Source organism: Hippoglossus stenolepis, chromosome 8, assembly GCF_022539355.2.
Source record: "Hippoglossus stenolepis isolate QCI-W04-F060 chromosome 8, HSTE1.2, whole genome shotgun sequence".
NCBI classification, from domain to species: Eukaryota; Metazoa; Chordata; class Actinopteri; order Pleuronectiformes; family Pleuronectidae; genus Hippoglossus; species Hippoglossus stenolepis.
This window is the reverse complement of record NC_061490.1, coordinates 12,802,791-12,815,681: the sequence shown is the minus strand read 5'-3', so window position 1 is coordinate 12,815,681 and position 12,891 is coordinate 12,802,791. Positions and strand designations below refer to the sequence as shown.

The window sequence follows — 12,891 nt, the reverse complement described above, 5'->3', positions numbered from 1 at the left end:
AAGCTTAACAAATTCCATGACCCTCTCCTGGTTTGTTGTGGTGGCCGCCAACTCTCCCATTTTCTGTTAAATCACACAGCTTTAATAACATGGGCTCTGAGCAGACACATGTTACTCTCAAAACATTGATTGTAAGATTGTTGATGACTCCTCATGAAAGATGTTCTTGTTCTTATTTTTGTTTCTGGGTCATTCCAGCATGGGGGCGGGCCGCACCGGCTGCTACATCGTGCTGGACGTCATGTTGGACATGGCCGAGTGTGAAGGCGTGGTCGATATCTACAACTGTGTCAAAACCCTCTGCTCTCGACGCATCAACATGATCCAGACAGAGGTCAGGTCAACAGATCAGATAAAACAGATCATCCACGTACTTTATATTCAGCTGTATATTCAGGATGTGACATTACACAATCAGTGGACATAATGTGGTCACCTCTCTCCTGCTCTGGAGGAACGCTCAGGTTTCTAAACATTTGATTTACCCTCTTGTTGTTTGGAAAGTCAAAGAGTGGGGGGGGGGCTATGCCCCTGTGGGACTTTTGTAAAGGTCATTGCAATAGTTTGAGAGAAGAGACTCACGTTGTCTGTCGATGTGCTGCGTGGGCACGGTGCTGTTCTTTAGATGTGGAGATAATTTACATATTCACCCCTTATTATGTAAATCCCACATTGACTTAGCTGTTTATTACATTTGTAATTATTTGCAGGGGTGCTCTAATTAAATGCACACCGCTTGTGTTTGTTTACTCGGAAATATTTATTTGTTCTCCCGCAGCTTTGATACACTACCAACATTATAGCACATGTTTAATTCAGACCAAGGCAGGTTATGAAAAATCTCTTATTCATATGGTTTAATTATTTACTTACATCTACACATGTTCATAACCTGCCTCCTTTGTTGCGTCTGGTCTGTGTGTTTGCACCCAGATAACATACCCTCATCCATTACCCTGAAACCCACCAGATTAAACATGCATGCCCACACACGTGCACACACACACACACACACACACACACACACACACACACACACACACACACACACAGCACTTCATCATGTTACCTGTTGTCCCTCCAGGAGCAGTATATCTTCATCCACGATGCCATCCTGGAGGCGTGCCTGTGCGGAGAGACGGCCATCCTGGTGAATGAGTTTGCCGTCACCTACAAAGAGATGCTGCGGGTGGATTCCCAGAGTAATTCCTCTCAGCTACGGGAAGAGTTCCAGGTCAGTCCCGCGCTGTAGTGGACGGTGGATCAGCGGCACCTCAATCAATTTCTAAAGCATAGATTCATTTTGTTGAAACGTGCAACCATTAACATATGAAACATGCACTCCCGTTCTTAATTACACAGTCCACACTCAGCAATCACACTCATAATGTGATTTATTTAATATCATCAATAACATTTCTTCAATTACCTTAATGGAACCTACCAGCACTTCAGCTACTACAGTAAAATTGGACTGTAATACTACTGCTAATGCTACCGCAGTATTACTAATAGTATCAAATAGAATACATTGAAATGAACCCCCCCAAAACACTTTTACCGCTACTAAATTTACTTATTGTACCATCAATTATAGAAATAGTTAAATTCATTTATGTGTTAAATCTAGCCGTGGCAGTTTTCTGAAAGAAAGCTTCAACTAATATATCCACAGAAATATCATCCTTTTGTGTATCTAAACCACTACTACTAATAAATCGACTATTTCTATCAGTAATTATAATAATACTACGATTAATGAATGTTTATAAATCTGATGCCTTGAATATAGAGGGGAAAGTTGATGAAGTCAAATCCAGAGACAACCATGCTGTTGATTTATTGTATACAGTTTGGGGAGGATTGTATTATACATTGCCTCTGTATTGCATATATTCTGTCGTGTGTGTGTGTGTGTGTGTGTGTACCGTGGTTGTTCAGTTAATCCACAACGGTCTGTTTGGTATTCAGACAGCTGCATAAACAACAGATGACGACTACATCCGCCCTGTTGTGGAAATGTGTCCTTTTATAGCACAGACGTTTTAAAATCAACAGAGTGCAGGAAGGAACAGACTAACGATAGCAATGGATACGCATCCACAAATGTGTGTTTGCACGTGCGTGTGTATTTGTGCACAAGTGATGGTGTTGGTTTCCTTTCACCTCAGATTCTTTGTGGCTTCGCATTGAAATCCTCTGCCTGGTTTTGCAGGAATGCGGTTTCCGAACATTTTATTAGATGTTGATTAGGAGAGAAGAGAGCCAGCTGTGTTCTCACACGCTTTACCTGCCTCATCCCTCCGCTGCCGCGCTCAGCCAGCAGCCGCATTGATTCCAGGTTTAGCATTTCAAAGTTATACTGGAAAATGCTCATGCTCAACTAATGGTTGATTTATTTCTGTGGATTAGTGGATGGTACAGTAGGGGGTGACACACTGATTACAATCTGTCTGTTTTTCATAGAGGAAAATGTTACATCGGCCTCTTTGATCGTGTAAACATATCCGTCTGACATTGTTGTTGAAAGCCTGTCCAGCGCCCAGTGAGCTCTGTGTTCGCCTTCTCCTCTGACAGCACTCAGCCAACTGGTACTACTGAGATCAGCAAGTCACAGATCTATTATTGATGGGGTGTATTAATGATCCAAATAGTCCTTTTCAAGTTGTCTCATTTAATTACAGCTAAACGAACAGACAGTTCATCAAAGAAAACTCTTGTGCAATATTTCCTTTTGAGTTTTTTTAATCATGCAGTTGGCAGAATTTATCCTTCATTATTTGATATCAATTTAAAAACGTAATGTTCAGATTATTAGAGATTCTTTCAGTTTATTATTGGATTCTTGGAATTCTCCCGGTTGTTTTTGCTTCTGTTTGATACTCTTCTTCTTCCTCCTCCTCTTCCTCCCTGACATATTTGATACCTCTGCTGTGTCTCACCTCTCCTCACGCATCTCATCTTTTAAACGCTCTCTTAAATTTTGTGTAATTTCCCCCTCTTGTCTTCAACTTTTCCATTTGCAGACACTCAACTCTGTGACTCCCCACTTGGATGTGGAGGAGTGCAGCATTGCCCTGTTGCCCAGAAACCGGGAGAAGAACCGCAGCATGGATGTCCTGCCGCCGGATCGCGCCCTGGCCTTCCTGGTCACCACGGAAGGGGAGAGCAACAATTACATCAACGCTGCTCTCGCCGACAGCTTCCACCGACAGGCCGCTTTCATCGTGACGCCGCACCCTCTGCCGGGCACCACGGCGGACTTCTGGAGGCTGGTCTTTGATTACGGCTGCACGGCGGTGGTCATGCTCAACCAACTCAACCAGTCCAACTCTGCTTGGGTAAGATCAAGGTGTATTATACTGTTTTATTGCCACTGTTTTGTTGACCCACTTTGTTGAAGTGTTTGAGTTCACTCGCGCTGGGGCCACTTTTTGCTGTGCAAGTTTTCTACTTTCAGCCTGGGGGTTATCTGAACTTCACTTTAGACTTTTCCGAACAAACCCTCACCTCACTGTTTCTGTATCTGTGCTTGGGATTAGTTCCTTCATGCCATTTTGTTGGGCTTTGATCCCTGACCACATTGATCTCAAGGCATGACTAGATAACACCCGCCCCAGATTTTCCTTCCCCTCCTCAAATTCCATCTCTGGAGAATAGCATCGCTCTCCCCTCCAGCCAGATCTCAGGGTTCTTTTTGTTGGCGTCCCACTTTCTCTCATGAGCATATGTCTTCCTCTGTACTGCAATATTCCCTGTTCTTTCTTTTCCTCTCAACACTACAATAATGAGTGGATACATAACACAAGAATCATGTTGCAGATTAGAAAACCTAATGAAACACTGAAGAAGTAATTAAAAGAATGTCATAGTGCTTAAAGCCTCCACTCGACTCCATGGAGCCTCTATGGGAAGCGAATCCACATGGTAACAGCAAATCCTGAGCTGATAAATGAAGACAGCCAGATAATCACGTGCATGCTGAAGAAGGCTGTGAAAGTCAATATATCTTTAAGTCTGCTCTAAAATGTATAGGCATGGTAATGTAATAATAACTTTGTTTAACAAAATGAGCTATTGAGCTAGAAGAATTAGTTATCACAATTATCGAGCATGGATGAAATTAAAGTGTGAAAAATAGCCGGTAAAGGAAAGACATTATTCAGTTCTCCAGATATGTCTCAGGTTGGAGAAATAGGACGTAGCAAGCCTACAGTAGTACTATGGAAATCGGGACTCTGATTAAATTGTAAGATATTCATGCTTTCGTGCAGCGACAGATGTAGCCGGAAACATTGTTTTCAAATTATCCCACAATCTTTCCATCTGCCCTGTTCTTGTGAGCCCAATATCTCAGGAACAACTGGAGAAACTTTCTCCAAATATGGCACAAACATTTACCTGCACTCAAGTTTGAACTGAATAGATTTGAATGGTCAAAGGTCCAAGGTCTGTATGACCTCACAAAACCATTTTTTGGCCATAAGTCAAGAATAATAAAAGAATACACAGGTCGTAACACAATGTACACCATAACAATTAAACATTAATTAATAAATAGTTAACAATAGATGTTCAGCATGCATATATCCATATCCATTGTGACAGATGCTATTTTGAGTTTAAAAAAAAGAGAAGCACATAGCATTAGCTAACATCAGCCCTCATCAAGTCATTTTACATGGACAATTTAAGGAACTTGTATTATCTGTAATTACCTTCTATTTACACCTGTATGATTAATAAATGTGTGTATTACAGGTGAATCACAGAATTTACCTGAGGAGAGACAAAGACATTAAAGAAAAAGCTTTTAGAGATTTGAGTTTTTAGGATAAAATGCAACATTTGCAGATAAACAGTATTATTCATATATATATATATATATATTCAGTGTTGCTTGAGTAATGCTAATCTGATCTCAATCTAGATATAATTTTGTACCGACTATAAATAATAGCAGTGGCATTAGATTTTCTAAATGGTCCATTATCTTGTCTGTAGCAAATTCTGTAAAGATGACATTTATAACAAAGGACATAAAGTTTATGGAAATCACCCCAACAGATTGTTCTTTGCTATGTGTGACGAGCATCTTGAAGTTGAGGAAACGGTGATCATCTATGGTTGATCTTGCAGTTTACAAGATGTCAACTCTTAACAGAAATGAAATGAATACATATATTTCTCTCAGGCTCTAAAACCTTATGAATCATTGTTTTATTAAGAAATTAGCATTAGGATATGAATAGTTGAGCATAGCTGGTGGTTTTCATGGTAATTACTTGCCTCCTAACACTCATGGTAAGAGTATCCTCCCTGCCAAAAGATATTCATCAAAATCAATAACCACTCTGACCTTTAAGAGCCTTGTGAGTCATTGTGTTGGGTATGATGTGCTCAGTAACTTTGGTAAAATTTGCGTATTGGCTTCTTTGTATCTTTTTACAAGTTTATAAAGTGTTTTTCATCTCGTGGAGTTCAGTCGCCTGAAAATTTAGTTATCACCAATTTAAATTGTTCATTGTTAGACATCTGGTTATGAACTCTGTTACAGAGTTTTTTCTTTCTTCCACAACATATTATATTTCTCCTTCCCCACAGAGTTTCTCTCCCCTTATTAACACCAGTGTCGCATCCTGACGTCTACATATGCATGTGCATCTGTGGGTCTTTCTAAATATATTCTCTTCCTCTTTTTAACACTACATATATAGAGACCCCCCACTGCGTAGCAACACACACACACCCTATCACACACTTACTGGCTTAATAATTCCGTCACTTGATCCCCTTAAAGCTCTCTTATCTTTGATGATCCAAAGTTTTAAGAGCAAAGGGAATTTTCTTGGCCATAACTACTGAAGAAAGCTTTAGTTCAAGTTCTGTACGTGCCGTATTTCATCAACGACAATAACAATCTCTCCTCTACCCGCAGCCGTGTGTTCAGTACTGGCCGGAGCCTGGTCTGCAGCAGTATGGAGCCATGGAAGTGGAGTTTCTGTCCATGTCAGCAGACGATGATGTCATCACTCGTCTGTTTCGGGTCAAGAATGTCACGAGGGTGAGTCATCAGGTGCCACTCAGTGGTGTTTCACAAATGATAACTTGAACCTCATCAGAAATGCATTAGCTGTGGTCCTCACTGGTCATTCAGATGTGACCTTTTACCTACAGGGAATTCAGAGTTGCCACCTGTAATGTGCATCTAAGAAGCTGACACCAATCCTCAAAGTCTGACAACTATACAGGCTTGGCTGTAAAAAAAGCAAAATCTGTGTACCTGAAACCTTCAAATGATGATTTGAATTTTGTTCAAAACTTCTAACGTGCACAAACTCAAAGACTCAATGCTTCCCTTGATTCTGTATTTGTACCTGTGCATCGTTATTTGTCTATATTGCTTTATTATGCATACACTTCTCTAGTGTTTGCCTCATGAAACACGGGAGGTTGTCAAATAAATGCACTCTGAAATAAATACACTGTAAAATGCAGGCTGGAGATTTATGCCGAACACAATGGCAGATCTGTAGAAAGAAAAGTTATCCATAGACTGTATAAAGCATACTTCAAAGAATATATTTAGATATTCAGCAGTCCAGAAAATTGAACCAGAGCCTCCATTGTTTCCATAAGACGTTCCCGTAAGAGCGATACAAATTATCAGAGCTTTCTTTCTATGAAAAACCTGCACGAGAAACCCATTGACGTGCATGCAATAAAGGTCAGTCTCTCTCTTTTTCAATTTCTTTTTGTCATTACCTAGATAGGCGTCTTCCTTCTCTTAGGTGGCCGTTAGCATACTAAAGAGGGGGTTTTCATTATCATGATGCATGTCATATTTTCCGTTGCAGGACACTCTTTTCAGACTTCCTTTTGATTAGTTCATAAAGCATGTCACACTTTCAAAGAGCAGAGAATTAGACAGAACTCATTAAATTGGCTAAAAAAAGACTGTCATGGTAGAGGGAGCAGAGGGGACGTCAGGGTGGTCTCTCCTCAACTAAATATATATATATATATATATATATATATATATGTAATATAGTCTCAAAGTATATGTCATTTTGACTTCACACACATCACAGTGTTTTGATTGTGTGTGTATGTGTGTGTGTGTATATGTATGCAGGTATAGTTTTATGCCTGGGCATTTGCATAAGCACATGCATGTATTCTGCTCAGGATCACTGTCAACCAATTATTGAGGAAATCTGTATGCATGGCTTTTATTGCAACGCTGCCATTATAAGCAGTGCGACAGGCAGTGCCCAGAACTTCCTGTCTTGATTGGCATCCTCACCTCCTCCCAAACGCCCTTGTCATTCCCCCTATCTGCATAAGGCACCTTTTCTTTTACTCGTTGCATACCACTGTCACGGAGAGGGCAACTTAACACAGCATGGAAGGTATCCAATCACACAGAAATAACACACACCTCTCGTTCTCTGTGACCGGCTCTAGGCGCATCAGTCTTTTTTTCCAATGCGTGACAATGATATACAAGGGAAGGGAGTAAAAGTCAAAGGAAGTGCATTGTAAGCATATGTACGTGGGGCGGGGAATGTAGTACCAAAAAAAAGTACTCTCTGTAAATCCCACTCCCACTGAGGCGCAGTTTCTTCATACATCGTTGGTGTCTCTGCCAGCTCAATTTGCATGACTTATAGTTCTCCACTGAACCTTAAGTATTAGGCGAGAATCTACAGGACAAGGTTATGAACACACAGGGACCTCTCTCGCTCGCAGCTCAGGCCCCACTTACACCTGAAGAATCATATATCTCAGAGTCGGTGTGCTGAGCGAGCACGGCAGAGTGCCAGCGTGTAGCCTGGGGAGCACTGAAACACGGGTGTTAACGGCCACACGCAGAAATGCTGCAGCAACTAGTAAATATGAAATAACACTGCATAGGAGTGCATGAAAGCCGGTATAGTGCAGCGGATCAGATTCCATGTGTTTTGTGTTTTGATTCTGAAGCTCCAGGAGGGTCAGCTGGTGGTGTGTCAGTTCCAGTTCCTGCGCTGGTCGGCATACCGCGATGTCCCCGACTCCAAGAAGGCTTTCCTCAACCTGCTGGCCCAAGTGCACAAGTGGCAAAGAGAGTGCGGAGAAGGACGCACAGCCGTCCACTGCCTGTGAGTAACCTCTCAGCGACATGTATTGGAAACAGAAAGCAGAAATAAATCTCTCTCAATCTCTGTCTCCCTCTGAAAAGGTCTGAGACAGTGAAATAATGCAGCTGAAGACTGACATTTAAAATCATCCAAAACAAAAAGCTTATTCACAAAGGGCAGCATCACTAAAATGTCTGTTAGAATGGGACAAATCATCAGCACATCTGTTGGATAATAACACATACTGTAGAGACTAGTTAAAAAGTATTTTTCCAAGATAGAACTTTGTTATGTACTAGGGTGATATGTGCCGTGCTCTGCTGTGGTGTAGTGCGGCTCGCGGTGTTGTGTTGCTCCTCTGTTGTCCTAAGCCCCCGGAGCGCACACCCGCTGATGAATATGAATGGGCCGTCCAGCTCATTGCCGACCCGTCACACGTTCATCCCCGCCGCCCCCGTCCAAAAGCACATCAGTCAGCGCTGTCACACAGAGTTACCCACGACAACCAAGAAAGAGATTATGGAGATCAAATCAATTATGGCTTAATACGGAATGCGATGGTTCTCACTACAGTAAATCCAGCACTGCCACGGCGCTGACGACGATTGATTACCTTAATATTGCCTGTGTACGCTGCCGAGGCTTCCGAGCCCACCTTCGCTGCGTTCGTCTCAGGAGGGAGGATGTGGATCGTCCTCCAGTAGTTTATTGATATTGCCTTTCATTTGTGATGACCAGGACAATATTTCCGAGGAAATGTCACTGTGCTGTTTTTTCTCAATTTGCTCTTCCTCACAGCTTTTCCTCATGTTGCTATTTTTGAAGATGCTGTGTACAAGATCAGGCTTATCAGATTACACATATGCTGCCCTGCTTATACTTTATTACAGCTTTCAAGGACCTATTTAAATTGCCATGGATTTTGTGAAGCACTTTGTAACCTTGTTTAGATAAGTGCTATACAAATAAAGTTATTATTATTATTTAATTATTAAACAAATGATATGCCCCAGGGAGGGAGATATATTTGTATCTTATTGCATATACTGCATAAATATGGACTATACTGCTGAGCATGCAATGTTATGGGATTTCAGCCAATCAAAATTGGATCTGGGTTGAATCATATTGACAGCCAAGGTCTAAACTTAAACAGCTTTTAATGGAAGGGCTAATGGTATGGCCCTTCCATTAATGGTAAGGATTATTAATGTTTCATGTTACTGTTCACTTTGAAATAGCCTTTGTTTTAAATGTGCTGTATTAATAAGATGTAGTTAGCTCATCTGTATTTAAAATAGATAATAATATCACCATGCTAATGTGCTCACCATGAAAGTGCTTACATGCTTATTAAGTAATATTTGTTAAACACAGTCTCAATGTTGCATTTGGACATTTGGGGCTGAAGAAACATTTCATAAAAGATGAATGTTTTTAGTTATAAACCAAAGTTTGGCTCAAATGACCTATTGATGGCTCTAGATAAAAAATGTTTATAGTGAATTAATGTCATTACATTTACCTAAAGCCATGCATGTAGTGTGGCTGGGATACAGCACTAAACTATTTGAATATATTTTCACTCCAAACACATCACTATGGCTCAGATGGTTTTGAACCTGGAAAAAATTAAAATATCTTGAGGGAGTCATCTGGGAAATTTAAGTCTGTTCAGGGCCCTACATGTGTATAATTAATTACATAGTTGAATTAAAGCCACTGCACCAATACATACATTTCAATTAGAGGGAGCTCATTCTATATGCTCCTCTGTTGCATCCTTTATTTAATCAATTAGTGAAGGAAGGGAAGGGGGGGGTAGCCTCTTTTAATTTTACATTTATTTAAATTATTATTATTATAACAATGATTATATTCCTTTGTTTGAGTAGGAATTTTTCCGTGGGACCAGGGGTTCAAATATGAATAATGAATACTTAATGTTCATTGTTTGTCATTATTCCTGCTGAATGAATTTAAAATGAAATATTGAAAGAAAAAAGATAAAAAGTCATGAATACAAAATAAAACATCTGTTTGAGATGTTTTCTAAAATGACAGAATCTCCTCCTCTGCAGTAATGGCGGTGGCCGCAGTGGGACCTTCTGTGCCTCGAACATCCTCCTCGAGATGATCCAGTACCAGAACATGGTGGACATCTTCTACGCCGTCAAAACTCTACGCAACTGCAAACCCAACATGGTGGAGTCTCTGGTGAGAGTTTCTATGTGGCAAAAATGTACTTCTGTAATTATTATTTTGTTTTCAGTTGTTAATTGTTAAAAAAAAATAAAAATGTAATTCTTCCTCAGGATCAGTATCGATTCTGCTACGACCTTGTCCTGGAGTACTTGGACTGCTTCGAGGGGAGATAGCAACAAAATGTCTCTCACAGCGGCAGTGAAGATTCAATTTGAGGCCACCCAGTGACCCTCCTCTACTTTCATGTTCGGACCTGCGGACTTGGAGTTGAAGGAACTGCAGAGAAAGGAGAGGGGGAGAAAGATACAGTCAAAGTTCTAACTTTTAACCTTTAATGTACAGCTGTGATTTCCTCCTTGATGGTGATGTGTATCTCTTTTGATATCTTTTGTGCTTTTTCTTGGTCCTCTTTGCCTCTCGGACTAAAGCTCCTTTTGTGCTAAGGGATTCCGTAGCAGTGAAACAATATTCGGAGCTACTAAACGGACCGGTCTGTTCTGAAGAAGGGTCACCTTGGCTGTGTTTTCATTGTTTCACTTGTACAGCGAGAGCGGGCTGGATGTAACACCAGAATTACAGCAGCATTAACGCAGAAGCATTTTTTTCTTCTCTTTTAAGACCTACATGCAACAGCAGTCCACTGTGGTTGTGGCATGACTTACCTACCATACCATAAACTGCCTTATTCTCTGACGATAGGACAGATTTATTCAAAACCCATGAATAAATCCCAAAGGTCGCCATAAATGGTGCAGAAACAGCAGCAAGAGACCTACTGCATTGGGATGGACCAGCCCAGTCCTCAACAGTATTAATGCAGTAACTGTACAGTCGTGCAACGTGTCGTATTTTGCCATAATGTTTGTGCTGGATTACCATGTGTGCTATAGGTGGACGTTTCCAGGGGCCTCAGCACTGGGCCCGCTGCCACCGCAGGGAGATTCCTGTCTCATTGCTGTCACAGTGCCAATCCCACTGACTGACTTGAATCCTCGCTTTACTTTGTTCCTCTGCTTCTTCATGATATACACCTACAAACACCCAGTATGTACTGCATCAGCTAATGTTCCTCGCTCCAAGTGATTGTTTGAATTTTATACCCAGCGGGAGAGAAAAAGGAGCCGACTTGCCATCGTGATGGTGGTGCAAAACATTATATTTCATTAACGCCGTGGTTTAAAGTCAAATCCAGTGTACCCAGTTCCAGCTGTTTAATTCCTTTGTTGTCTGATGGTTTTGGTTGTTCTGTAAACAGTTGAAGGAAGTTAATCCGGTTTGAATCTCATCTTAACTCTTTCAGGTAGGAGCCTCATTTTCACAATTTTGACATGAACACTACTTGTTATTTGTTGCAGTGTAACATAAATGAAAATAAATATATATAGATAAATATATATATATGTAAAAAAAAAAAGGGGCATTAACATTGTGTAGAAGGCAAATTATGCTATTTTGTGTTACCATTCAAAATATGAGTGTTTTCATTTATTTTATCTTCAAATAAAAGTGGCATTTAAACTGTAAGAAAAGAAGAGAACGGTTGCCCACGGACCCTGTGGCTCAGCTTTCATAGACTTGATGGACAAACACAATCCATTATTTTTTATATGCTGCCCAACACCTGCAGACCACTGGATGTGTTCGTGCCCAAATCAATGAAACATCCCCTAAAAAGACCCCCAACACAGACGGGAAGGTATTTTTCTTTAACATTTCTGTTCCTGAACCAAGTAAATATCTACTCTGCCCTCCACTATTACCCTTTAAAATATGTTATGTCCCCACCGTATCTCCTGAAGCTCCTTTTAAGTGCAGGTTTTCATGGAGGGTGGTAAAGCGATCGCTCAGGGGCCCGACCTAATGAACAAGGAGAGAGGCCCCCGAAGCCCACAGGAGCTGAGAAATGGCAGCTAGCCGAGACTCGGCTGCCGGTTTGCGGCTCGCAGTCCGGTTCAGGTGGGAGCGCCGGAATTATGTGAGGAATCGTAACATTGCGCCAATATGACCGGGCTCCCGCAGCTTCACTGATACGGCAGCTTGTTTGTGACGGAGATGAAGAATGAGGTAGCTACAGTGTAGTCAGTGATCTGACAAAGGAAGTGCCTGGACACTTTTTCTTGTTGGTAAAAGGAGTGTGTACATACAGATGTATATTATGTTATGTGAATACTATATGAATATTATACTATATGTTTGCCCAGAGTAAAGACGTACAGTAAGTAAACGCTACATAACCACCAAGCTGAATGTGCTGTAAATGACCATTTTGTGAGTTTATTGCCGGAACTTTTGACACCCGAGTAAAAACCTGAGTCTCCCTGAGTGTTTAAAACAGGTCTGTGAAAGCATGTGTGAACTCATTGTCTGCTTTCTATTTTCATTTCAGTTTCATTTAAATAAAAGAAATTCCCCAATTCACATAATTTATTTCAACCATTGTGTTGTCCTGCCGCAGCCCAGACAGCCGTGTGAGTGCATTGTACATTTACCATTCCTACGCTTTTTATCGTGACCGCACTCTGGGGCGGCGGCTGAGGCGACAGCCCAGAGAGTGCCGTTGATTTCA

At 41.1% G+C, this 12,891-nt stretch overlaps 1 protein-coding gene across 7 annotated transcripts in view; it reads left to right on the top strand.

Moving 5' to 3' along the window:
* Positions 1-12,743, top strand: part of ptprub (protein tyrosine phosphatase receptor type Ub) — a 160,989-nt gene extending 148,246 nt beyond the window's left edge. For all 7 annotated transcript variants that reach the window (XM_035163526.2, XM_035163525.2, XM_035163523.2 and 4 more), the window contains 7 exons: positions 199-334; positions 1,085-1,234; positions 3,027-3,341; positions 5,939-6,064; positions 7,984-8,141; positions 10,202-10,337; positions 10,436-12,743. In XM_035163526.2, coding sequence (XP_035019417.1) covers positions 199-334; positions 1,085-1,234; positions 3,027-3,341; positions 5,939-6,064; positions 7,984-8,141; positions 10,202-10,337; positions 10,436-10,498 — 1,084 coding nt within the window. In that variant the 3' untranslated portion in view covers positions 10,499-12,743. The remainder of the gene's footprint in view (positions 1-198; positions 335-1,084; positions 1,235-3,026; positions 3,342-5,938; positions 6,065-7,983; positions 8,142-10,201; positions 10,338-10,435) is intronic.
* Positions 12,744-12,891: the final 148 nt, after the last annotated feature.